Below are 27,806 nucleotides of genomic sequence, written 5' to 3' on the forward strand. Positions count from 1 at the left end.
CTACAATCCACTTTAATAAACTAGTGTAAGCTCTGAAAACACTCTAATATCTATCCTTATATACACATATAAGGGATCTCACTTCTAATTACAGAAACTTTTCTTTGCAACAGAGATCACCATGAAAATCACAGCTGGTCAAAATGCGGAAAACAAGAGGTCATGTGATGAATGCTCAGTCCCAACAGATGTAATTCCTGTGTGTAAGCCTAGTATTACTGTTAAAGTGGGTGTGGAAAGATTTTTAAAAGCCAGAGAAACAGGCAGTTTTCTGTGAGAGTGTGTTTCATAGAAACTATAAAGAGACTACACCCATGAAGTCTCATCAACATGGCTGCCTAAACAATGGCAACACCATTGGACATGCTAACCCCAAAGTTAAAGTTCATGGAAAAGCTCACGGAACTGGTGTAGGAGGTCCTTCTGTATTTGTGTTGCTTCATTGGTTATTAAAGAAACTGCCTTGGCCTAGTTGATAGGGCAGATCTCAGGTAGGCTGGGAAGACAGAACAGAATTCTGGGAGGAAGAAGGCAGTGTGGCAGACACCATGGTTTTCCTGCCCAAGACGGACACTGGTTAGACTCATGCAGGTAAGCCACAGTCAAGTGGCGATACACATCAATGGAGATGGGTTAAACTGATATATGAGAGTTAGCCAATAAAAGGCTGGAGATAATGGGCCAGGCAGTATTTGAATTAATACAATTTCCATGTGGTTATTTCGGGGGTTAAGCTAGCCGGGTGGCAGGATGCAGCCCGCTTTCTCCTCATTACATGGAACCACAGCTGCAGACGAAGAACTGGCAACTAGAGAATGCTGAGGGTGAGTGGGAGAAATAGTCTTCTCCAGAGGAGAGTTCCTCAATTGGTCATATTCTATAAATAAGTTCTATATATTAGAACTATATATTAGAAGGATTCGGTAAGATAAAGAGTCCCTTTCCCTGGCTTTGCACATGAGCAGGGCCACATTGCAAAGATTAGGTGAACCTGCAGGAGTGGAGAGAAGACCCTCCTGGCAGACACCAGCAAAATCAGGACCTCAATCTCACTACATCAAGGAGCTGAATTCTGCATCAATTATGTGAGCTTGCAACAGGATCACAAAATCCCAACGAAAACATAATGTGGTCAATATCTTCTTTTAGCCATAACTGAGCATAGGGCAATAGTCACATTATGATCAGAACTAATAAATGTGTATGGCTTGAAATTTCAGAGCCGATGGCAATTTGCTATCCAGCACCACAAACACTAACAAAAGAACCCTGCAGAACCTTCATGGCATCACTGTGAACTGAGTTTATAGCAGGATGACAAGAGAATTGACAACAGTGTTAAGGTGATCTTTAAACACAAAATCCAAATAGCTTAAGTCCTTAGAATAAATTAATTATTCTTACTTTTCTGTACCACTGATAACAGAAGTATTAATAACTAATTTTAAGTATTACCATTTACATATTTATATAATATTTTCATAGAAATCATGGATTATGCTATTTTTCAAACCAGGGATATCTAGGTTAAAATCCTGGATGTGTGATTGACCTTGGACACACTACTTGACTCTCATTTGTTTTCCATACTGAGAAGAGATAACACCTACATCTGTGTCCTAGAGTTCTGAGAAAAGCTCAGCACATGACATTAATAATGCATCTGGGGTGCACTCAGATAAGCGGGAGGTCACTCCATTCTAGCTGTCTGTCCTGCAAGCACTTCCTATAACTTTGGAGCAGCGTCTTTCTCATCATGGAATGCACACTGCTCGCCTCAGCACCTGACCCACAGTCAGTGCCCAACAAATCTTCGCGAAGGAGAAATCTTACTTCTAACTCTGACATTCCTGTGATGGAGATGGCACCCTCATTGTTTTCTGATAAAAATGTAAGAACCAAAGATTCCGAGAGTGTGTGACCACTGAATGCTCAGCCGAAAATGGGACACTGTATCACCATCTCCAAAGCTCAGAAACTAGCACCGAAGAGGGAACAAAGGTAATGTACGAGTCTGAGGACAGGGCCTGGTATTGTGGTGAGCTGTCTTCTATGCACGACAGGGCCATTGTTCTATTGAACTCACAGCAGCTATGATTCCATGCACAAGATCGGCACAAGATTAGAGCGTCAGAGAATGTGCAGGTAGTTAATGGCTGCTGGAGTTGGGGGAGAGACTCTCCTGTGGTATTGTGTCACATCCTTGCATGACCTCGGGGACTTGACTTGACTGGGGTGGCAGGAGAATGAAGAAAACACAAACACACGGAGACAGACAGACAGACAAAGACGCTGGGGTTGGGTGGAATGGGCTCTCTGGTGGAGAAACCTCAGGACTCTGGAAGCTCAGAATGTTTGCTTTATGCAGTTGAATAAGAAGGCAAGGATATTATCTACAACTAAACAAGGAGGCAAGCATATTACACACGACGAAGCAAGGAATCTGCGCTATTACATACAGATAAACAAGGGGTAGGTTTAGCTAATCTGGGTAGGAGCAGTTTCCATAGGGGAGCGGTCTTCAGGCTGTAATATACCAGGGGGAGAGCCGAAAGTTACGGTGGACATTCTCTGCACACACTTTCAGCATCCACACATGGCCAGATGAAGGCTTTGCCATTACTCTGAGCTTCACACCCCCCTCCCCGAGGGGTGGAGGAAGGCTTTGCCATTGTCCTATGGGTCTGAGGCTACGGACCTTGATATGGCCATGACCATGTCAACAGCACACCTTCACTCAAGACTTCATCACTAAGGTGTGCACTACACCACAGTGTAGTCACTGGCAGGTCGTTCCTGCTCTTGTAAATAAGCCATCACTAATATTTCTATAAGCAACCCTAATAAAAGCCATTGGATCACATACACATACTAAAAGAGGTCATGAAAGTGGATGGGAGGCTACTCGGGACGGAGAATGGAGATCAGTGGAAGTGGGATGACAGGGAGGATAATGGGCGTGAATATACATGACTGAAGACATCAGAATGAAACCCACTATTACAATATATATATATAAATAGTATGTGTTTAGTATATCCATTAAATATATATTTTAAAGATACACACACACACATAAATAAATTAAAAATAGATATTGAGGACCAGGTAAGCTGATTCTCTTTTTTTTTTGGGGGGGGGGGATGATGACATATAAGAAAAAAATCAAAACTAAAAGCTCTCTCTAAATTCAAGTCCTGCGGTCATATAGTGTTTACAGATAGTTAGGCCCCTTGCTCCAAAGCAACAAATAGTCACCATTCCCTATGTTCTACTGAGTGGAATTCAATTACATCCTGGGCAATTTCTATTTCTCATTTATGCTTACATTTCCAAAAAAAAAGTACAACACAGTAAAAATGATTTCTAATGCAGAAGTCTCCAAGTCCACAAAATAAGTATCACTGTAATAACAAACATATATTCTCTCCCAAATAATTTTGTATGCCAAGGTTTATTTTATTGACTTCTTCCTGCACTCAAAAACAGCTCCAATAACAAAGAAACAACCTACAAGATGGGAGAATATCTTTTGCAAATATATACTGGACAGGGAATTATCACCTAGAACCTATAAATAATTCTAAAAATTAAACATTAAAAAGTTCCCAATTCATCTAGTCAAGAAATGGGCTAGTGAACTGAACAGAGAGTTCTCAGAAAGAGAAGTCACCCAATCAACAAATCATCCAAACCAACCACTTAGCAAATGAGCTTCTGACCCCAACAGTTTTCAGAGGGAGAACAACAAAAAAATCCAAGAACATTCGAAGAAATGTTAAATATCTTTGGCTTCGAGATTCCTTCTCATTCTAGCAGAACGGCTACCATTAGGAAAACAAACAACAAAGCTGGTAAGGATGTAAGGGAAATGGAGCCTTTATACACGGTGGGGGAGTACAATGCTGTCACGGGCACAATGGAAACAAAATGTCCCTCCAGAAACTAAAAGTAGAACTAATATAAGATCTGTCTATACCAGTCCTAAGGAAACCTGAAGGATTTGTGTACTCACAATAACCAAGCTGAGGAAGTAGCCTGCATGTTCATCAATGGATATAAATGTGTGTGTGTGTGTGTGTGTGTGTGTGTGTGTCTGTACACACAAAATGGAGTTTTAATCAGCTGTAAGGAAGAATAAAATTATGACATCTGTAGGAAATTAGATAGAACTGGGAATCATTACGTTAAGTGAAAAAAGCCATACTCTGTTGTTTTACACAAATCATATATACTTGAAAACAATAAATATGTATATATAAAACATGAAAACAGAAGACTATGAAAAGGGAGAAACAGGTCTAAAGGGAGGGAGAGGCAGGAAAATGAGGCTATGATGAAATATATGTGACATGAAAGCAGAAATGGAGACCAACTATGGAAAAGAAATGGACCAGCAAGAGGAGGTTGAGATCAGAGGAGAACAATAAGGGGACAAATAAGAACAAAATTAAAGGTAAAGATCCTCCTGTCTCTGTCTCCTGAGTGGTGGGATTAAAGGTGTGTGCCACCACCACTTGGTTAACATAAAAAGTTTTACAGAAGAAACCTTGTGAAACCTAGAGAATGAAATAGACATCCCAACCCAAGAGGCATGTAGAATTCCAAGCAGATGTGACCAGAGAACAGCTTCTCCATGATACATCATAGTCAAGATGTCAAAAGTATGAGTGATGAAACAATACTAAAAGTGGTACGAGAAAAACACCACCTAGCATCCAATGATGGGAATATTGGAATAACCTCAGACCTTTTCTCAGAAACCCTAATAGTCAAAACTGCAAATTTTATGATAAATTTCAAGTTGTAGAAATAACTATGAACCAAGAATCATATACCCAGCAAACTTATCTTTTAAATTGATGGATAAAGAGATTTTAAGACAAACACTAAGATGATTACTGACAAAGAAGTCAGTACTGCTAAATATTCTTAAAGAAAGACTACACAGGGAGAATTTGAAAGGCAGCCTCCCTTTAAAAGAACACTGAAAGTACATGCTCTATGAAAGGAAAAGAACAAGGATGAGGAAGGAAAGAATTAACTACATGCAACACAGCTAACTGACAACACTAATAAGAGGAAGGAAAAGAAACTCCAACAATAGAGCACTACAGAAAACCATCTAACAAAAATCTTAAGAAACAGAAAACTCCTTTCAGTAATAACTTTAACTATAAATGACCTTAACTCACTAATAAGAAGAAGCAGACTAACAAAATGGATTAAAAAGCAAGAACTACTATCTGTTGTATCTGAAGAGCGGGAAACACACACAGACAGTTATTAAACAAAAAAAAAAAACTTCAGAAACTGATTATTAGAGTATGGAGAACGAACAAACTACCAGGCAGGCAGGATCCATTAACAAGTTATCCTCATTCATGATAAAGAAGACTCCAAACAAAGACTAATCATAAGTGATAAAGAGAAAACACATATCAATAAAGGGAACAATCCATCTAGAACTTCTAACAACTATAAACATTTATGTATTGAAAACTAGAACCCAGAATTTTACAAACCAAACACGAGAAGGCATAAAAGGCCATGTAATTTCAGACATAATAACAGTGGGAGACTTTAATAGATACTGTCATAGTTAGACAGGTCTTCCAAACTAAAACTAAGCAAAGAAATTTCAGATTTAACAGATATACAGAGACTGTCCCATTTAACAGAAAAGAAATACACATTCTCAGCAACACATGAATTATTTCCAAAACTGATTGCATAATCAAACTTAAACAACAACTGTGATAATTCCTTGTCTCTTATCAGAACACCAGGAAATAAAAGTAGTAATCAACAGGAAGAGAAACCACAAAAATAGTCAGACAAGACAATGCATTTTTAAGCCAGAGAGAAAATTTAGAAATTGCTACAGTCAAATGAAAATGAGAACACAATCTACCAGAACCTTCAGATACAGACAAGGGAATCAGCCCTAAGACCACATTATACACAGTGACAAGCACTTATGGTAACAAGCGAGAAACATCTCAAATAAACAACACAACAATGCACCTCGAGGCTCCAGACAAGCAAGAGGACAACCCCAAACATGGCAGAAAATAATAAAGACTGTTGAAGAAATAATGATTCAGGGATTAAAAGAGTAACACCCAATGTCAATCAAAGTCTTGGTTCTTTGAAACAGTTAGTGAGATTAATAAACGTCTAGCTAAACTGGCAAAAATGAAGAGGGAGAAGACCCATATTAATCAAACTATAGGAGAAAGATATTAAAGCAGACTCCAGTGAAATCCAGAACACCATTAAAGAATGCTTTGAGAATATATACTCTAAAAAGCTAGAAAAATCTAAAAGAAAGAAAGAAATTTCTAAATACATATTATCTGTCAAAATTAAAAGACAGAGGATATAGGTAATTTAAATAGTCCCATTACAAGTAATGAGATTGAAGCTGTAATCAAAGTCCCCATACAAAGAAAAGTCTAGGTTAACCTGGAGTCACTGCTAAATTCTCTCAACTTTTCAAGGAAGATCTAATTCCAACAGTCCTTAATTTGTTCCACAGAATAGAAAGGGAAGGAACACCACCAAACCGATCCCACAAAGTCATTATTATGCTGGTATCAAAGACATGAAAAAAGAAAGAAAGAAGAAAGAAAGGAACTTACATACAAAACTTCATATTTCTGAAATTCAAATCTCTTAAACTTAAGAACACATTAAGAAGATCTTACATCATGACCAAGTGAGCCTCATCCAATGGATGCAGGGGGTGGTTCAACATATACAAATCATTAAGTGCATAACATATAAGTAAACTTTAGGACAGTGATTATATAATCACCTCAAAAGATGCAGATATCTGACTAACTTCAGCACGCCTTCATGGTAAAAAGTCCTGGAGACATTAAGAATATATATGTGTGGCAAATAATCAAACCTAGAACCAATACTATAATAAACAGGCAATAGCAGAGAACATTTTCTCTAAAATCAGGAACGAGACAGTGATACCCACTTCACTGTTCTGATTCAATGTGGTACTGGAAGTTTTAGCAGCAAGACAGGAGAAAGACATGAAAGGAGTAAAACCAGGAAGGGAAGAGGTCAAACTAGCCCTGTTCGCACATGAGGCTATATTTGAAAGACCATACACAATCTACCATGAAATCCTTGGATTTAATGAACACTTTTAGTGAAGTTGTAAGATACAAGATAAATATATGAAGATCAGTAGCCTTAATAAATACCCACCATGAACTCACAGAGAAAGAAATTAGGAAAAATATGATACTTTGTCATTCAATATGGTTAGGAGTGAACAGGGTGACAAATATCAACAATGAAAACTTCAAAATATGGACAAAAGACATCAAAGAAAATGCTACATGATGGAAAGATCATCCCATGATCCTGGTGCGATAAAGTTAGTATCATGAAAATGTCTCTATTATCAAAAGTGATTTACAGATTCAATGCAACTCACATCAAAATCTGATGCTATTCTTCAAAGAACTAGACAGAGAAAAAAAACAAGGTGAGTGTCCACATGGAACTACAGAAGAGCACAGAGAGCCACAGCAAGCCTAAGGAGGGAAGCATGGCTGTAGGTACTGTGGTTATGACTTCAGAGCACACTACAGAGACACAGACAAATAGAGCAAACATACCAGACAGGGAGACCAGCGGAACAGAACAAAGAAACCAACAAAGGTGTCAAAATACTCAGCTGAATAAAAAAAGACAGCCTATTCAAAAGAGCAGTGACAGCAACACTGGATATCTCCCTGTGGAACCTTCCGAATAAAAGTGGATCAAAGACCTTAATTTAAAAGTTAAAACACTGGAACTGCTAGAGGAAAATTTAGGGAATACATTTTAAGATAAATGGTTAGGCAAGAACCTTCAGAACAGACCTCTAATAGTGCAAGGACCATCTCCAAGAATCAACAGAGGGAACTACGTAAAACTGATGTTTCTGCACGGCAAAGGAAGGCTACCAGCCAAGGAAACAGACAGCCTGCAGAATGGGAGAAGATCTTTAACAGCTAAATTCAAATAGGGGGCTCATATCAGAATTTACAGAAAGAAAACTAAAGAATTAAAAAAAACCCTGTCAATCAATTAATAGGTTATTAAATGAACAGTTCTCAAAAGAGGAAACACAAACGACCAACAGGTATTTTTAAAAGTGTTCAATGTTTTTAGTCATCGGGGAATTGCAAATTAAAGCTACTGAGACACCATCTTATCCTAATCAGAATGACTATCACCAAGCAACCTCACAAAAGATAGTCACACGGATGCAGAGAAAGAAGAAACCTTATTAATTCCTGGTGGTAGGGCAAACAAGTACGACCATTATGGAAATAAACATGGAAATTTCTCAAAATATCTGAACAAAGAAGTACTGTACGACCCAACTATAACTCTTAGCTATATATCCAAATGATTGCATATCCTACCACAGAGACACATGTACATTCATGTTAGTACCGCACTACACACAACAGCAAGGAAATGGAACCTGCCTAAAGGAGAAATGAATAGATAATGAAAACATGGTACATACACACAATAGGATTTTATTCAGCTGTAATGTATCAAACAATGAAGCTTGCAGGAAAATCGATAGTTCTGGAGAGACAAAAGATGCATGCTTTCTTTCAAAGGCAGCCCCTAGCCTGGTTTGTGTGTGTGGTGGGGTGTACCCGTATACACATGGGTAAAGCCTCAAATGCTACAAAAAAGACCAAGACATAAATGATGAAAACAGGTGATCAGAAAAGACAGGGAGTAGGTATAAGGGCACAGGGGACATGAAAAAGGCAGAGACAGGGGGAGGAGTTACAAGGATGGGATTAGGAGTACTAGAGGCAAGGATACAATGGGGAAAGAGAGACTAAAACATACTTTGAAAATACCATGATTCTCTTTAATACCTTGTATGATAATTTAAAAAGTAAGATGCCACTTCCGTATTTAGGAGTTCTTACTCTGACACCAACTTCTTCTTCTTTTTTTTTATTTATTTATTAAAGATTTCTGTCTCTTCCCCGCCACCGCCTCTCATTTCCCTCCCCCTCCCCCAGTTAAGTCCCCCCCCAGCCCGAAAAGCAATCAGGGTTACCACAAACTATTATGACATTTGCTTTACAAAACATAAAAATTATTTTAAAATGGAAACCAGCGAACAAAGATTCTAGAATATTTATATTTTTCCAGAATATATATATATTTTCAATAATATATGGTTCCCAATTTGGCAAAAATATAGAATTATATGTACTACATATATTTGTAAAAAAAAAAAAAAAGCAAGATACCCCACGATTCTTAAAAAGGGGAAAGGCTGCCAAACAGTGGCAGCAGATCAGAGCAAAGATGCGGAGAAATCCAGCCCCTCATACTGCTAGCAACAATGTAATGAACACCAACTCTGGAAACCTGTTTATGGTTTCCTCAAACACTGGATGGGTAATCCCAAACTGAAAAGGGTCACAATCTTGCAGAGGTGAATGAGTAAGCAGACTATGAGAATTCCATAGAATACACCTTTAGTGAAAAACCCACTGGGTTAATATGTGTCATGGACATGTGTTACTTTGTCAAACAAGCAAACAAACAAACACAATCAAATACAAGAAACCCACTGTCTCAAGGGCACCATGCTGAGTGGGTACACCTTAGCAGATCATCTGTTAACTGTTTCATTGATGATTTCTTATTGAATTGATGAAGTCACAGATACAGATAGCACATTAGCACCTGATAGTCAGGAGTACCTGAAAGTCTGGTGAGTGACTGAAGGGTTAGCCTTGAAATGCTGTGCTGATAGACCAGCTCCAAATGGCAATCACAATAATGGTTAGCTAAGTGTAATAAAACGACAGAGAACCTCCTATACACAGGACAACTGTGGACTTCCTGGTTCTGATACCACAGCACAGCTACATAGGATACAACCACTGGGGAAGACTGAATTGGGGATACACAGAATTCTCTGTCTCTGACTCATGCAATGCTAGCTATTAAATATATATTATATATTATATGCTATATAGTTATTAAATATATATACACAAATATTTTTTAAATGGGGAAAAAGTCAGAAACTTCAAGCTTCTGGTAAAAATTTTTCCATTCCCTACAACAAAATTTTCTTGTCTTATGACACAAAACAAAGCCTGTCTCTTAATTCTGTGGGAGTATTTGAAGACAGGATAAGACAATTACATGCAAAATAATCTGTCTCCATCCCAGACGCTGGGATGCCCTTCCTACTCACCTCCATTCCATTTCCGGCTTTTTCACTCTCAGACTCAGAGGTTTTATCAATTTTCTTCTCAGTGACCCACATTACCTTGCAAGTCACTGTTCCTATGTCTGTCTGGCCCTTATACTCCCAAGAACCTATCCACTTTCTCAGAAAACCTCCGACTAGGTATTGGATGACCTCTTCCTGTGCACACTGCAGACTGACTAGACTGTCCTGAAAGACAGATATTTAAAGAGAGAGCTCTTTAACCCAAATTAACATCAATCACAAAGGAACAGTCTATGTGAGATTCTGACAGAAAGACCTTTTAAATTCTTCTTGCCTCCTAAGCCATTCCTTCCTTTCTCAGCAAACTTCCAAGGAAATTTAATGAAAACACACAGAAATAACATCCCAAGGAAACAAGATTTCCATCCTCGTTTTAGAGATATGCAGCTTGGTCTCAGTGAAGTACCTTCCAGGAAGACACAGGTGAACAGTGAGTCCTGAATACGGTAACTCAAGACTGCCTGATTAGAGTAATCTCTAATCCTACATCAGAATATTTAATCAAGCCACCTTCCCCCTCCCAATCGACTACCAGACATTTTGTCATTTTAAAAGCGGGAACAGATGGAAAGTAGCTGACCTAATTCAGCTGTCCTGATCCCACCCAGAGCTGGTTCTCCAAGTGCCATCAACCCTGAGATCAGCCATACATCTGGTGCTTTAAATAGAGCTCAAGATGCACTCTTTAAAAACTGTTAAGATTCTCTGTATGTATTTTAAAAAAAGATCAGCCAGCAGAGCAGAAACTAGAAAACAAAGTGTTTACTTCAGATAACCGCGGTGCTGTCCACAACTCACCAACTCATTCATGAAAAGAGACTCTTTTCATGGCTCTGTCCCCAAGCCTGAATTCAATTCGGGTAGGGTGGATCCCCATTTCCCCAGTGTGCTGGCAAGTGGAGCAAGGTTGGCCACAGAAGCCCTCGGGAGTCAGCATGATTACCTAATGTGCAACCTCCTCTGTCCTTCTCGTCCCCTGCCGGGGTAGTGTGGTTAGAACAGTCTGCTCCGTGGCTAGAGTTGGAGTCTATAAGACCACAAAAAGATGAAATAACCAGGAGGAACTACACAAATTAATTGAATAATCAAAAAGTACATTTTTTTTTTAATGCAAAAGTTTATTTTGGTTTGATGATGTGGGGTCATGCCCTGGAGCTCTGGGCTGTCTGAAACTCACTATATAGTCCAGGCTTGGCTAATTTGCAGTGATGCTCCTCAGTCTCTCTAGTGCTGAGATCAGTCTTGGGCCACCACCCTCAGGTGATGTACATTAGATGACAACAAACAGAACCGCCTATTATATTACCTCAATAGAAAAGTCCTATGACCAAGAGGGGGAGCCACACAACATTCAAGAGAAGGAAAAGCAATAGTAGGTAAGACAGAAGTAAGCAGGACAGAACTCCCGGAAGCCACCAGTCAGTATGTCAGCATTTATTAATGGTCAGCTCTCTTTTGGTTCAAAGGAATTTCTACTTCACTTTTCTTCTTTCCTCCTCTACTTTCTGTTGCTCTTGAAAAGAGGTCTCCTGTTGCCCAGGCTGGCCTCAAACTTGTTATACAGCTGAGGCTGGTCTTGCTCCTGCGTGATGGGGCTAATAGATACGAGCCAAGCCATCTGGTCACTATTGCGCTCTTTTTCTAATAGGGTCAGTTTCATCAGGACACAGGAGGCCTTTTGATGGGTCCTACTTTTTTACTCAGTCTGTTTTCTCCTGCTATAACAGTACTGGGAATAGGTGATCTATAAGCAGCTCAATTTGCTTCCTAGTACTGGGACTGAAAAGCTCCACCCCACGGCATTGGCACCGCCCAGCCTCTGGTAAGGGTCTTTGTGCTACCTCACAACGCAGCAGAAGGGCAGGATGGTGAGTGTGTATATGCCAAAGAGAAAAAACCAAGACTTCCATGCTTGCTTTCTCAGGGGATGGCAAACCCACCCACCTGAGAAATGCCCTAATCTCTCGTAGTGACTTCCACCTCAAAGCACTCCCACAGTAGACATGACATTTCAATGCAAGTTTCCGTACAGGCAAACTGCATCACTTACCCATGCGGTGTTTCAGCTCTATAACTGTTTTGCCTTCTCTGGATAATTCTGTGACTTCACATGTGTAGTTTCCCACAACGGCCTGAGTCCTACCCATTTTCAAAGAGGCATCGCCTTTCAGTAAGTCTGAGACTGAGATTTTCGCACTGCTGAAGTTGGTCTCTACGGTAGAGTTGTTTTTACTTCCGTCATAGATGAAAATATATGTTTGGTTTAACTTCCACTTCACGTACATTTCTTCGGTGCTTTGTGCCTCCACATTAAGGACCTTGCAAGGGATGACGACAGTATCATTGCACTTGGTGTATTCTACAGATTTGACTTTACTAAACAGTAGTTGAGCTGAACCTGGAAAACATGCAAAAATATTTCATTATAATCGGTTTTATATGATTCATATATATACTATGGTATATTATCTTAGGTGTACTACAAACCCTTAAGGTAAAGAAAAATACTTCAATTGTTCATGTAAACAAGCAGTATAAGAACAAGGTGAAAATAGCAACAATTATTTGTATACCAGCTAACAGACTGTAAGTTTTCTTTATTCAATTTTAATAATACAAGGTATACATCACTACGCATCTTGGGGATAAATTCACCAATTGTGTTGGAAAATGCAAGGTATAATATCTAGCTTTGAAAGCTCTGAAACCATCATATCTGCTTGCTGATGTATGTAGGAAAATACTGTCCTTACTATGGGAACATTCTGAACAAAAAGCCAAGTATTATATTTGGGCTCAACTTCTATATACTTTTTCTAGATGGAACTTGCTAAAGTGATATGAAATTTATCTCTACACTCAGGCTGCATAACCAAAAAAAAAGTAGCCAGTTCTATTATACTTTAATATACAAAGCAACTCGAATGAATCAAATCTTATCTTTCCAAGAGGATGGAAAGTCTTAGAATACTAACGAGAAAAAAAAATGTTCTCAGTGGCTATTTCCTACTGCAAAAGAGAGAGCAATAGACATTTTGTATGCAAGTCTCAGAAAGGATTACACACAATTGAATGGCATTTTCCTACCCCGACATTTCATTGAATCTACAGAATAATTTTGAAATGTAGATTACAGGTATTTCTTCCTCCAATAAACCATAAACTACTCAAAAATCCCAGAAAGAAGAAACCAGGAACAGATGCTGCTAACAAGTAGAGTATACTCATCGGGTCTTCTCAACGGCATAAGGCACCAGCAGCAGCCTTGCCACGGTGCCTGAGTGACTAGAGTAAATGGTAGGGTCACCATTTAACTCAAACAACAAGATACAGAGATACTCCTGCTGTATTTCATAATTGGGCCATTTATCAAAGCTCTTATCCAAGGAGCTTGTTGACTTTTCTTTCAAAACCCAAAGTACCAATGAATATAAAACATTAACTTTGTTAATCTTTAATACTTCCTCCGTCTGTGTAAACTAGAAATAAAGTCAGGGGTTTAAGATGTTATTGTAACAGTGTGATTATTAATAAATACTCATCGAGTTAAATATAAAGACATATACTGGAATACAATCTGGACTGTGTTCAAGAAAACTCAGGCACAAGCCGCCTGCCTGGCACACTCTGGAGTGTAGTCTTGAGTAATTCATTTTTCTATAGCATGGTTTAATAAGGAGGATCAGAGCAAATGATGGGTGGCTTCTAAGAAATGTTCCCTAAGCAACAGTCCACCCCACAAACACGGGGCAGTAGCGTAAAACAGGACATTGTGGCATCTCCTGTAATGAGCTGGATCTTCTGGAGTGTTCCTGGCTATGTGCCACTGGAAGCAGCCTTGGGGCATCCACGGCTCACCTTTCCCAGTTCTCTAGACTCTTAGCCACCGAATATTAGGAAGCCCCAGGCAAAACCCGACTGTCCAATTATGTTTTCTACACCCTTGGAGTTTTGAGTTATTTCCCTGGAGAAAGAGCCATTGAGGGCAAGGAACCATATTGAATGAAGAGAGACTGAGGCGGAGGGTGAGGTCCCAACGAGATAAAAAGGCAAGTGTCAGAATAAACCTGGGAAGATTTTGAAACAGACAGAGAGTTCCCAGACTGTCCTGTCAGTGGGTGCTGGGGACTATCTAGGAGAACTTCTGCAATCATCACATTCGAGACGGGCTCTGCTTCTGCAGACTTCAACTTGGGTATCTACAACTGTGTAAGTTATTGGAATTGACGGTTATGAACAAGATTTGTCTTGAGAGAAATTTTGTTTTATAAACAACTTATACCTCATGGAAGAGAGTTCCAAACAACATCACTTAAAAAAAAAAAACAAAATAAAAAAAAACTGAAGATACAGACCAATTTTATATCCATCAATAAATTGTTACTGCGTTCTTGCTTGCCTATGTGTCTGCTCTACCAATTTGCCTTCAAATGTAATTTTGTCTACTTTCTGATTTGTTCTTTAAGGATTAAAATTAAAACTCTGATGTATGTCCATTTTATAGCAGCATGAATCATTTCAAAGTTTAAAAATTATATTCATATGAGTCATTTCAAAATTATTCTTCTCTAGAAGACACAGTGAATGGCTCAGCATCCTGTGGGATTTTCTTCCCCCAGAAGACCCCAGGTAAGAAAGAGGTGGCTGGGAAACAGCCTACAGGTTTGTAAGTTGTTATATATATTTCAAGGAACACATGGAGTACTAAGTATATTGTGTTACTTCTTGCAGTAAAAACATCTCATAGCTGAAGCAATTTATGCAGAATAAATGCTATCAATAGAAGGGAAAAGTAAACTTGACCTGGGTAACCAAGGCAACCTTCACACTAATAACTAGTAAATAAGAGTAGCCCAAAACATCCCTCCAGATGTTAAATGCAGATTCTTTATGTACAAACATGCTATTAAAAACATTAAGTAACATCATCTGATATGGGCTTTTATCTTTTGTCCATTGCCTCTCAGTGGAATAGCAAAGTGTGGAAAAACTAGCTAACCCAATGACCATGAATAATAAACATAAAAAATTTACATATATAAGATATGCTGTAGCAGTCTATTCTACAGAGTAGGGAAACTTAACCAAGGACGATGCCAGAGTTACAAGCAAATTATCAAACAAGCTGGGAGGGTTAGCTTTTATCAAACGCCAAAAATAGTAGATGTCACAGCTTCGATGAACACAGCGCCAACAGAAACCCCCCAACTCGGTCCTGAGCACAGCTGTGCAGTGGCAGAGGTCTGGTCCATATGGTACAGTAGATGTGCTGTAACAACGTGCTGTAGTTAAGAATAACCTGGACGAAACACTGACAGGGCGGAGGGATATGACAATGGAAAAGTGGTACGTATCTCGAGGCGCTGAGAATCCGCATTATGGGACATGTAAGCAGGTGACACAACACAAGGTCACAAGTGGGGCTCTTTTGGTATGAACTAAGTGCTGTGGAGGCCAGAAAAATCAACTGTCTAGCAGGTTTCTAAGAAAATTTACATTGCTACTGGAGAACAGGAGATTGTCCTACAGACACTGCTCATCAGGGCCCCTAATGTTTTCAGACATTCCTTGTAAAATTTATTCCCTTTTAATGACTCTTAAACAGTTCGCCTCTTCTCAGCCTGTACTCTCCAGCAGTCTCCCCCCGCCCCACCCCGCAATTCAAATTGAGTCTTTCTGGGAAGCCAGAAGCTCAGAATACTGCCCACATAAACTTACCTGCAGCCTCAACTATCAATAGGGTTTTTTTTTTTTCCTCCCTTCTAGAAATAAATTCCTTCACTCTCAGCTTGTTTCAATGGCTGACTCTAGTCTCTCATAGTCTATCATCTAGAGGAGTCAAGCCACCAGCCTCCATACCCCCTAATTCCATTATGGAGTGTTTGTTTTTTAAGTCATCTTTTAATAATTGTATATGCATCAAATTTAAAAGGTCCCACGCACTCGCCTCTATTTCCCAGCGTCCTAAGATAATGATCTCTGTGCACTTCTTGACCTCAGTGCACTCCCAGACTCTGTGTCAACAGGACTCCACTCCAGGTCCTATTACTCTACCATTACTACAGCTCTTGCTCAAATCACCAATGACATCATATGAACAATCCAGTTCACACAGTTCACTTTGTCTTGACTTCTCTATAATACTTGTGCCAGAGAGCAGCTCCTCATTTTTTTTCTAACTTTGTTCTTCCACCCCTAACAATCCTTTTGATTAGAAATTTCCTCCACCCTGCTCTATCTTTTAAAATCTAGCCTTTGGCACATTCATGCTCCTAATGTGTGATGGTTTTAATGAGAATGGATCCATAGGTCCCGATGCTTGAAAGCTTGGTCCCTAGTTGGTGGAACTGTTTGGGAAGGATTAGAAGGTGTGGCCTTATTGGAGATGTGTCCCTGGGGATGGGCTTTGAAGTTTCAAAATCCCAAACCATTCTAGTTAAGTCTCTCTCTCTACCTCCTGATGTCAACGTGCAAGCTCTCAGCTACAGCTCCAGAGCCATGTCTGCATACTGCCATCATGTTCCCCATCATGGCAGCTATGCATTCATCCCCTGTAATTGTAAGCAAGCTCCAACTAAACCCTTTTTAAAAATAACCCGCCTTAGTCATGGTGTCTCATCACAGCAATAGAATAGCAACTAAGACATAAGGGTTTCATGGACAGCAACCTCTTACCAAATACCGCCCCCTTACTCCAATAGTATTAACAATCAGCACATTGTCTTATTCAGCCAGACCCCGCCTTTCTCCTAAACTGTAGATTTTAATCAATGGTCGGTTAGGCATGCCAGTGAGAGTTACTACAATCCATTAAAAATTAATAATGTCCCCAAATTATCTAACTATATTTCCAAATCTTCACCTCCCTATAATATTTTACAGTTATTTACTAGTCAATCAGAGTTTGACCCATAAATCAAGTTGGAGTCCTCTCTGTTTCTTTAGCCACAGAGAAATCTTGTTAAGATAACCTATTCAATAGTTTCTAAACCCAAAGTCTTTTAACTGAGTGAATAATACCCTCACCCTTATCCCTTGAAGCACTGCCAGACCTCCAAACTGGCTCCCTGCCTCTGTCTCCCATACTGTTCCATGCCAATGCCGATGCATTTTCCACAGTCCTCAAAATAACTCTTCTAAATGCAAATGTGTACTCCTTTGCCCAGTGACACCCCACCACCCTCGTTCTCAAGCCAAATTCTAAGTGCATTAGCATGGAAAACAAACAAGGTTCTCTGAGATCCTTTCCGGCCTCACATCTTGTACTCTCATTTCCAGAGAAATCTCCCATCATAATGACCTTCCTACAAACCCACGAATAGGCAAAATGCGTTCTTATAAATAGCGCTTAGGACATACTGATTCCTAGCACTGGGAGGGCCACACCCTTCTCTGGCCGTAAAGTGTGTGCTGTGGTTAAGAGTACGTCCACTTTGGGGCCAGATCCCTCATCATAGCTGTGGCACCTTAAGGAACTGTTTAACTTTTGGACCTCAGGGTCCTTGTCTTCATCAGGTGAACAGTAGCAGTATCTACTCTACAGAGATTGTGCGGAGCTTTAATGAGAAGACAACAAGAAACTCTCATTGTTACCTTTCACATGCTTAGCAACCATGTAATAAAGCTGTGGCTACAGTCTGTCGGCTTCGCTCTTCTTGTCACAGCACCATGGAGATGACAGTTTCTGTCCCCCTGCTTGCTATCAACCACCACTCAACTGCTGTTGTCCTTTCTTACTGGCCTTTGCTCCCTGTTTTATGTATCTTTCTATTATTCTCAGAAGGTAGGAAGATGACTTCATTGGTATCCTAAGGGACTTTGCAAGCACCAGAAATGACTCAATACTTTTCTTATGAATGTAAACTTTGAAGCAAATATTAAAAAAATAATAAAGGAAGAAAACAAAGTTTGCAAGTTACATGGGAAAGGAATTACTACTTTTCATATGTCAGGAGAATTCCCAGTGCTTCTATCAGTCTGTCTGTGGATTTGCAAAGCTGCCTGTTGCAACAGGAAAATCTCAAGTCAGCTGCATATATGGATAGAAATATTCCTCAAAAAAGTCATATGCATATGCTTAAGAAAGGCCTTAGCAAGGAGATATCAAAGCTGCGGCTGAAGCTTGAGCAGAGATGTGTTGAGAAAGAAAGGACATGTTCCTTAAACCACCTAGACAGTATGTAGAGAAGAGAAAAAAATAACTGAAAGCTGGAAATTATTCAGGTGAACTCTAGGAAAGGCGATTGAGAAGATGGCTGAGAAAATCTGCAAAGGCTTCCTTGAATGTCATGTTGAAGAGTTTAGACTTGACAAGAGACGGTTCAACTCAGGTTTATTTTAACTTTAAGAAAGATAACATTTGACAGCAGCATGAAAGGGGGATTAATGGCAGGAAGGGGAGAAGAGAGACCTATTAAGAACCAACTGAAACAGTCCAGGTAAATGACAAGTAGAAAAAAAGGCCTTAAAAAATGGCATTAAAAATCAAAGCGGCAAAATCAACAGAAGTCAGATGTGGGAGGTGAGGGAGATAAAAAAGGAAAAATGAAAATTGGAAACTAAAATAGTCTGTGGAACTAGCTGGTTGTAGATTAATCACATGGAAAAGAGGCTGAAGATTTAGGGGAGTTATCCTTTCAGGGTTTCGGACTAAGCATTAAAAGTACCAGTGGTACAGTGAAGTGGTCATGTTCAGTAGATCCTACAGTTTATGACTTTGGATTTCAGAGGAAAGGTCGGAGCTATAAAGACTCAGGAATCAGCAGGAATATTGCTGGCAGATGAAATCGCTGGCATAAAAAAGACTGGCCACACAGGGTGCTTGTAGAGCAAACAGCAGAGAACAAAATTTGGGCACATCAATATTCGTGGAGATGATTATCAAAGAGAATAAGTCAAGGGAGAGAAAGAAGTGAGAGAAGCGGGAGAAGCAAGCAAAACAAGCCACCACGCCAATATGGCAGACTACAGGCAGGGCTAGAGTTCACATGGACAAAGGAGATGCTAAACTGGATGTCAAACACTGAAGAAGCAAACCAAGGACTCAAAAGTAGCTGCTTTCCATGTAAGGATGTCAACGGACGAGACCACGTGGGAGCTGCACTTGGGAGGTGATGAGACGCTGCAGTCTTGAGCCTTTAAATAACCAACAAGTGTCGAGGTGAGGACAAGGGCAAGGAGTTTCTGGATCTTTTCAGGCTTCAGTTTTCCTTTTAATTATGAGGTAAACCTTGATAACGGCTGCGAGCTAAGGGGAAGAAGTCAATGGGAAGGGCAAGATCTACATTATAAGACAGAGGAATAAGTTCTGGGAATAGGTCTCTGAGGTGGTGGATATAAAAGAGAGGTAGAGAGGCTGTCATCCCCTTGGGAAAGTGAACGGGGCTTCTTCTGGAGCTAGGTGAAGGAGGGGGCAAGAAGGCAATCTATGAAGCTGGGCGTAGCAGTGTTGGGAGGGCAGCTGGGAGGTGAACACCATCCTGCCACTTCTCACAGAGGAGTAAGTAGTGAATTGTCACCTTGGAGTGATGCTCATGAATGGGTTGGAAAGCCCCAATGGCTGCTGAGGCCACTGAAGCATCCATGATGAAAAACATGGGCGGGTAGAATGGAACCCTACAGCTCTGCCCTTAGAATCAGCCTCTGCAAGGAACAACCTGGGTCTGAGACTAAAATTAAGTCAGGGCAGGAGAAGGATAGAGTCCAAGCTTTTCTTGGTAGATGCTAAGATAAAGGGCAGGGGTCCAGTGCGGAGTCCATAGCTTAATTCAGTCTGACTCGAAGCGACCCTGCCCCGTTCGCTGGCTTTAAGTGTCCTTAGAAGGATAGAACCAGTAGATCTAGAATTACAGGGGTTGGGGCAGTTTGAAGTCAGTAACATCCTGAAGTCTGACCTTATCATGACCTAAAATGGACCCAGTGCTACTGAAAGATAAGCATTTTCTCCTTTTCATAAACCACACAGTGAGTAAGATGCACTCAAGATTGAAGTCTGTCTCTACGCCTTTAAGACTCTGGTGGAGAATGTAGTGGAGTGCAGTATGAGCTCACACTTGCTAAAAGTGAGAAAACTAAAAAAAAAAAAAAAAAAAAAAATTGTGCCCATGAATTCTCTTAACCTACCCCTTTCCCCAATCCGGCTGAAAAGACTCTAAATCTTATGCAATGCTCCACGGGTGTGGAATGAAATATCCAAAGAAGGGTGGAGCCTCTCATTGAAATTTCAATTCCATGTAACCACAAAGAGGGAAACTCCACACCTGGAGTCTGTCTAAGACAGCTGTTCTCAACCGGTGGGTCACGACCTCTGTGGGCCGGCACTGATCAGATATCCTGCATATCAGATGTTTGCATCACAACTCAACAGCAGCAAAATTACAGTTGTGACGTGGCAACAAAAATAATCTTATGTTTGGGGGGGAGGGTCATCACCCCAGTATGAAGAGCTGCAGTATGAAGGGTTGCAGCATTAGGAAGGTTGAGAACCACTGGTCGAGGGAAATAAGAACCACATTTGCACTACAGTGACTTTAGCAAAACCGAATCTACAATATCATCCTTGTTGTTTTCCCAACGAGTGACTGCACTCATATGCAAAGTGAAAGCAACTTTATCATCGAGTAGGCATTAGGCTAGACTGAGACACAAGCTGCAAAAATGTAGAATTTTGTATTTTATCTAAAACACTATGACAGGAAAAACCTCAAAGGCAGGTAAAATGGTCCTCCATACATGGTAGCACAAAAAGAACATTGCTGAAATAAAAACATGAATTGTGGTGACTTTTGTATTTGGAACATGTATCAATGGAGGGGTAGGTATCTCTTCTTTTTGCCTTTAGAAAAAGGTCTTCCAAACTTTTACTAGAGCTTTATCAATGAAGTTAAGCTATCTGCCAAAACTCAGGTGACAGGAGAAGTGTCCCAGTGTAGACGTTGCATGCAAGGCACAGCCGGCTACTCTAGCCTGCTGCTGCAGCCCACAGACCAGGGAGCGTACAGAGGCACTTATTCATTCAAAATGCCAACTTGCTCTTCAAAATAATACATTCTTCAAGATAAAAGAAAACATTTTTACCTGAGCAGCTACATGACTGCTATATTTAGATAATAAAACATTTTTAACTCAATCATGTGCAAGCCTGACTTTTAAAAGTCACTTGGAACAAAGAAAGATCATTCAACCATCACAGAAATTATTGGTTCATACATACGGCTGACATTATTTATTTAAGGTTGTATTTACTAGTTAGTGATTACCCGGAAACTGTTATGCTCTTAAAGGAAATGTGATTGGACATGCAGGGGAGGAGTAGGGACATTCATTCCAAATCTTGTAAGCCATCACAGAGGGCTGCACTTGGTTTTAATTGGCTGAAGGGGGTGTTAGAAAGCCCTGCACACTCCCCTTTTAACCACAGAGGTCACTGAAACTGCCAGGATTACAATGGCATGCCCCCTGGCTGCCCGTTTCATTATAACTGAAAATGAAAATGAGATCCACCCCAGCACAAATGAGCGTTAGAAATCCATGACTTTCATACTTGCTCTAGATTCTAAATCTACTCTCTTGGGTCCTTGATAACTGCCTGTGTTCTCAGACTGTTAGCATGTTTTCATATGTGTTCTTTTCAACCTACATACGATATACACACAAAAGTCCAATTTATCATTGACAAACATTCATTTCTTGATTTACTTATGTCTAACAACTCAAAAGCCTAATGCCTGTATTCTGGGTTTGGATTTCTGTTTTGTTTTGGTTTTTGTTTGTTTGCTAGTTAATAGCAAACACAATAAAACAGTGCAAGTTCTGAATTTTGCCACTTATTGTAGATTCAGATCTGTTAACATTGGACAAAATGAGCGTTTATTAATGTGATCATAACTGTTGCTAACATAGGCCTAACACAATTCCTATCACCAAAACTACCGTTCTAACAGTTTTGTTTTTTTTTAATCTACTTGAAAATAGGGCTTAAAAAAACACAGTATATGGCTTATATTTTTACTTTTCAGACAAACAAGCTTCACCTTCCATCATCTGAATCAGTAACATTGTGTTGCAAATTTATACCTGACTCACTATGAAATCTCTCTGATTATACAACAGGTATTTGGAAACAGTGTTACAATGATAGCAATGGCAACAAGCATAGTAAAGATGACTGAGATCGGAAAACACCTACTACTAGCAATTTAGATAACATGGATCTTTATTATTATCAGCTACAACATGCAAGACACTTGGGGAGGGGAAAGTGATGAGCAGGGAATAAGGGTATCTTGGAACCAGTTCCCAGACACGGGCCTTTATGAATGGCACACGGAGGTTAACCATCAGTTTAACGCTGAATTAATTTATCATCACTGTAAGTCAAATTTAACATTTGCTGTTTTCCTTGCTTCAAGCCTGTTCTGATTCTTACAAAAAAAAGTTCGCAGAGAAATCTACGGATACGAAGCTCGACGGGCAGTATATGGTCAAAAAAAAAAAAAAAAAAAGCCTATTCTTCACTCAGCTTTTACAAGGGAGATACACGTTTAAAAACAGCAAAAATACTTTACAGAAGATGGGGAGGAGGATGCATCTTCGGCATCTAAGGACCAGTCTGCTGCATGTGTGTTTTGATTTGTTATTACTGTCTTTAGAACACTGGCAACATCTGAGTAAATTCAAAAGAAAAGAAAAAAGAAAAAAAACGTTTCCCCAAAAGAGGGGGGAAAAACAACTTTATAATAAGGAATACATTAAAGTGCTGGCGGGGAGGGGGAGGGTGGTGGCGGCGGGGGTGTCAGGAGAAAAGTGTTTCCAGGAAGCTTGTTTTTAGGATTCAAAACAACAGCCACCAAAATATGCAGCCAGAAAAAAAATCTTTGAAAAATGCTGGTTGGGAAATGAAACTTAGGTTCAACGCGTCTCCTCTGCTCCAGTGCTAACGCGGTAGGGCAAAAGCCTTTCTGATCGACTTCACCAAAATGCGCACTTCATCACAAGAGGCCCCGGCCCTCCCACTCCAGACCTTCAGCCCCAAATGCTACGTGGAAGCACCGAGAAGGGAGAGGGGTTCAAGAGGAGGGGGTTCCTGGCAGCTGCCCCCCTCGCTTTCTTTGCAGTTCAGGCTTGCACAGTTGCGGTTGTTCCTAGTCTTTCCTACGTGTGCGCACTGGAGAGTGAGAAGCTTCAGCCCGCTTTCCCCGGGGGGGAAAAGGGGGACCACGGAAGGAGAGCGGAAGAAGGGGGGAAGGCAGGGGCGCCGATGCCCCACGGGGCCCTCCCACAGGGGCGCTCGGGGTGCGCAGGGCCCGCGCATCCCGCCACCCTCTCCTCTCCGCTCTTCTCCCGGGCGCCGCCTGACCGACGGGGGTGCAATCCACACTCTTGCGGGGGCGCCCGGGTGCTGCGCACCAGTCCGAGAGCCGCCGGGATCCCCGAGCCACTCACCGCAGCAGCAGGAGCCCAGCAACAGCGCCGCCACCAAGGGCCACATCTCCGCGCCGTCGCCGGGGGGTCGCCGCCGCAGGTGTCTGGAGCCGCCACCGCCTCCGCTGTCTTCAGGGGAACGACCAGCGAGCAGCGCCGCAGCAGTGACAGGCTGGAACGGCCGCCCAGGCTGCCCGGATGCGCGCGCGCGCGTGTCCGCCTCCCGGAGCCCGCTCCCACGCCCCGCGAGCGAGCGAGCCGCGCACGCGCACTCCGCCCCGCCTGGCCGCCTCTGCTCGTTGACGTGACGCCAAGCTCACACCCAGGCTCTGGGCAGGCTCCGGCGGAGACCTAGCCTGCTCCCGGGCTGGGCGAGTTGGATTCCCTCCCTGCTCACAGTCTCCCCACTCGGCAGCTCTCTTCCGGCTTTGTGTTCTGGGCCGGCCTGGAAGACAGAGCGTGGGGCACACGCGCTCTCCCGGACTCACGGCACGCGCCCCTGTGCAGCCGGGCTGTCCCCTCTCGGTGGCCAGCTCACCAGGACCTCAGAGCCTGCCCAGTCCCAGTCCTCCTCCTCTCCAGGTGTGGGCGCTGCTTCTGCTTTTACTACGTTCCCTCCCAAGGCACCGCCTCCTCTTCTGCAGCCCTGGAGCCCCGGGGCGGGGGCTGTGACCAGGGCCAGGCTCCCGTGGAGCTCCTTCCTTCTGCCTTTTCCTGGCCCTAGGCTCTCTCTGGCCTGACTTGTTCTGGAAGCAGTCCTTGTCCATTCTTTTTACTTTGTTGGCTAATGTTTCCAGCCCCCATTCAGGCTTAGCCAAACAAGTTCCATGCGTGATAAGTAGTTTAAAATGTGACGAGCAAAACACAGCGGATGGGGTGGAGGTGAAGGCACGGACACAGGGATTGTGGCAGACAGGCTCTAGTGTGAATAGATGGATCCATGACGCTACCAGCGGTATTGAGAACCTGGAGTATGTCGCAAATTTGTCTAGACCTCTTTCCTGTTTGGGTTCAATTCTTGAACGATGGAATAAAAAGCAAATGTAGCTTTAAGCCACACCCTTCATCCTGAAGCAAAAGTTCTTTGACATCTGCCTTTATCTAAATAATAAGAGGTGCACAGTCTGCCCACTCCCTGGTGATATTGGCTATCACACTATTGCATTTCTTCAAATCTTCTATTCGAGCCATCTTCTAACTATCCAGTGTGACAGTAATACAATTCGGGATTTAAAAAAAAAATGCCACTGTCTTTGATGCTGTGACAATGTGTGTGTTCTTATTTCATAATATTTCCCTAGGGAGACACCCTAGGATAGAGTACCAACAGGAAACCAAAGGAAAATTTTTACCAAATTCGATCTTGAACCAAAAAGTTGGTTGAGCTTTCAGTAAGGGATTACTTCCGGTCCAGCAGCACGGAAGATCTCAAAGCAACCGCATCTGAAATTTTCAGGGCAGCATGAATGCCGCCCTCATTCTTCTGTTACCTTCGGATAGGCTGTGCACTCTAGCACCTACTTAGAGTTGGCTGAGAGGTGTAGGAGTGGTAGCTGGAATCTCAAAGGAAAGTTCAATGGCCCTCCTCACATCCTCCTTCCACGAGGGAACTTCCGCTGTCAGTAGACCCTACCTCGAGAGTCGCAAGTAGTCATAGCTGTTCTGAAGAAGACGATGGCTGTTATGCTCAAAGAATAGCACTCAACATCCTTTAATATACAACTTTTTCGTGTGTGTGTGTGTGTCTCTGTGTCTGTGTGTGTGTGTGTGTGTGTGTGTGAGAGAGAGAGAGAGAGAGAGAGAGAGAGAGAGAGGGGATTTTCTCCACATTAGCAATTCCATAAAATTAGAAAGTCTTCCCATCTTTCCACTGATCTAGGCAAAGGAATTATATAGTAAGTGTATAATATATGTGTTGATGTGACTTGATGGTTAGAGTTATGATTTGAATGGCAGCCTGGTCAGCCTGAGGCTATCAAATGAACCGGTTGATTCTAGTCTACTCACTGCTGATAGGGATACAAAACAAGCTACAAAACAATCCTCACCCACCAGACTTTGAGCATGAGGGACACTATGTATCAGAGAGCAGCTGCTTGGCCAAAAAAGGCTGTCAGCTGTCCCTGGAAGCAACTATCCCGGTAGAGCTTAAGAGTGACTGGGAAGGACTGTGCCCAACTTGCAGAGATGGATATCCGGTGATGTTCTGGTGCTGTGCTAGGAGCTACTGGGGCCGTGTGCTTAAGTCTTTTTTGTGTGCAGAAATTGGGATGAACTCAAATCAGGTGGATCAGAGCCATCTGGGTGATAACTGTCCTCTCAGGCATTTGAGATGGGACATGTTGCGGTTGGAGTGGGGGCTATCCCAGAAAAAAAAAATCCACAGAAGCTTGCTCAGATTTGATAGCTTCTCTCTGAAATAGCTTTAAACTCCAACTCCAGAACCTAAAGTCCTTGAGAGTTCTCTTTTAATGAATCCAAGCATTTGTCCAGACTCTGAGCTCTGCATGGGACAGAAGAATGGTATACATTAGAAATTTTGAACATGTGTAGCCCACATTGACTATGCTAACTAAAGGAATCTTCACACAAGCCATGGAAAGGGTGTTGCCATGTCCAGTTTAGATGAGGAAACAGGAAAAGAGGCACAACGGGCAGGTGTCCTGTAGTTACACTTGCCAATGCTCTCTGTAGAGCCAACCTGGGCCCTTTCCCTGTACTTTCTTTTAAATTCCAGACATGTGCTTTTCCCTTTGTGTGCACAACAGATCACTTCTGACCTTGTAGACAAGGAATGTGGAGCATGGTTACAAGCTCAGAGAAAGGGCTATGATCAGAAAACCAGCTACCCCAAGACCAGTGGGAAAGTCACAGCCTTCTTTCCCAATTCATGACTAGTTCCTCTTCTCTCACCTGTCTTAACCTCACATCTCCCTTCCTTTTTCTCCCAGCATTACATCTGCCCCGACCCTGTCTAAAATCTTAAATTGATACATTCACATACTTTCTGTTGCCTTTCATGTAACAAATTTCTTGCTACACTTAGGTGAGGCACACTATGGCAAGAGAGACACAGCTATATCTCAGGTTCCCCTAAAATCCAGCTGACCACTCTTGAGTGCCTAGCAAGACATGCTCTGTGCTTTTGGTAGGGCAAGATGCAGTTTTCTTCCCAAATGGACCTACTACGATCTCACAGAAGACCATAGCCCAAGAGAAGGCCATCTAAGTCAAATGGCCATTGCTGAGTCTCCATGTTGTTACCATTGAAATGATCTGTTTATGTGGCTGTCTTTTTGATTAGTGCAAGCTCATTCCTAGACAAAATGAGAGAGCCTTTGGGTCATTCACACTGCCAGTCTCATTGCCAGACACAATTATTGCTCCAGGAATGGTCATTGAAAATATAAAGGGGTGTTCATAAACATCTGTGAACCAATTCTTGCACTAAGCTTAAAACCAATCTGACATCAGACCTTCTTAGCATCACTGAGTTCCTGCATCTGGCTCATTAGTGACTTTTTATCAGATTTTTGCAGTTCTTGACTGTGTTCTTGATGCTTCTGATTATTTATGTATGTGTGGGTGGTGCATGTTCATGCATGCAAGTGCACATGTCTGTGCCTTTGTGTAGAGATCATAAAACAGCCTGGGGTGTCATTTCTCAGAAACTATTTAGAAAAAAAACAGTTTATAGGTCAAAAATTTTCCCAGACATTCTGATTATTTTTTTCAAATGAAGATTGTTATATTTTTAACATGTCTGGCCTGGAATTTTCTATGTTGGCCAGACTGACTGATCAGTGAACTCCAGAAATTGTCTCTTTCTCCTCAGTGCGAGGATTAGAAGATACCATAGAGAGATCCTTGAGCTCACAGATAATCGCTAGAAAAATCTGGAATGTTAAACAAGCAGGGTTGTCATTCCAAAGGAATCTATGATCTTTTTTTCCACCCAAAATATTGAAAACGGAGTTGGCCAGTAGCCTAGGTGACCCCTGTGCAGCACAAATAATAAAAACCCAAAGACAGATATTGGGGCTCAAACTGAAGAACAGAAAAGCAAATCAGCCAAGCTACT

General features: G+C 41.5%; 1 protein-coding gene across 4 annotated transcripts in view; it reads right to left on the bottom strand.

Moving 5' to 3' along the window:
• Positions 1-24,290, bottom strand: part of Cd47 (CD47 molecule) — a 55,064-nt gene extending 30,774 nt beyond the window's left edge. For 3 of the 4 annotated variants that reach the window (XM_041672888.1, XM_041672887.1, XM_041672886.1), the window contains exons 1-3: positions 23,747-24,290; positions 12,354-12,701; positions 11,247-11,330 (exon numbers count right to left, since the gene is read on the bottom strand). In XM_041672888.1, coding sequence (XP_041528822.1) covers positions 11,247-11,330; positions 12,354-12,701; positions 23,747-23,792 — 478 coding nt within the window. In that variant the 5' untranslated portion in view covers positions 23,793-24,290. The remainder of the gene's footprint in view (positions 1-11,246; positions 11,331-12,353; positions 12,702-23,746) is intronic. The other variant, XM_041672889.1, reaches the window with a different exon arrangement.
• Between the last annotated feature and the right edge of the window lie 3,516 nt (positions 24,291-27,806).

Source organism: Microtus oregoni, unplaced genomic scaffold (assembly GCF_018167655.1).
Source record: "Microtus oregoni isolate MIOR12 unplaced genomic scaffold, Mior012 000023F_ref0000262, whole genome shotgun sequence".
NCBI classification, from domain to species: Eukaryota; Metazoa; Chordata; class Mammalia; order Rodentia; family Cricetidae; genus Microtus; species Microtus oregoni.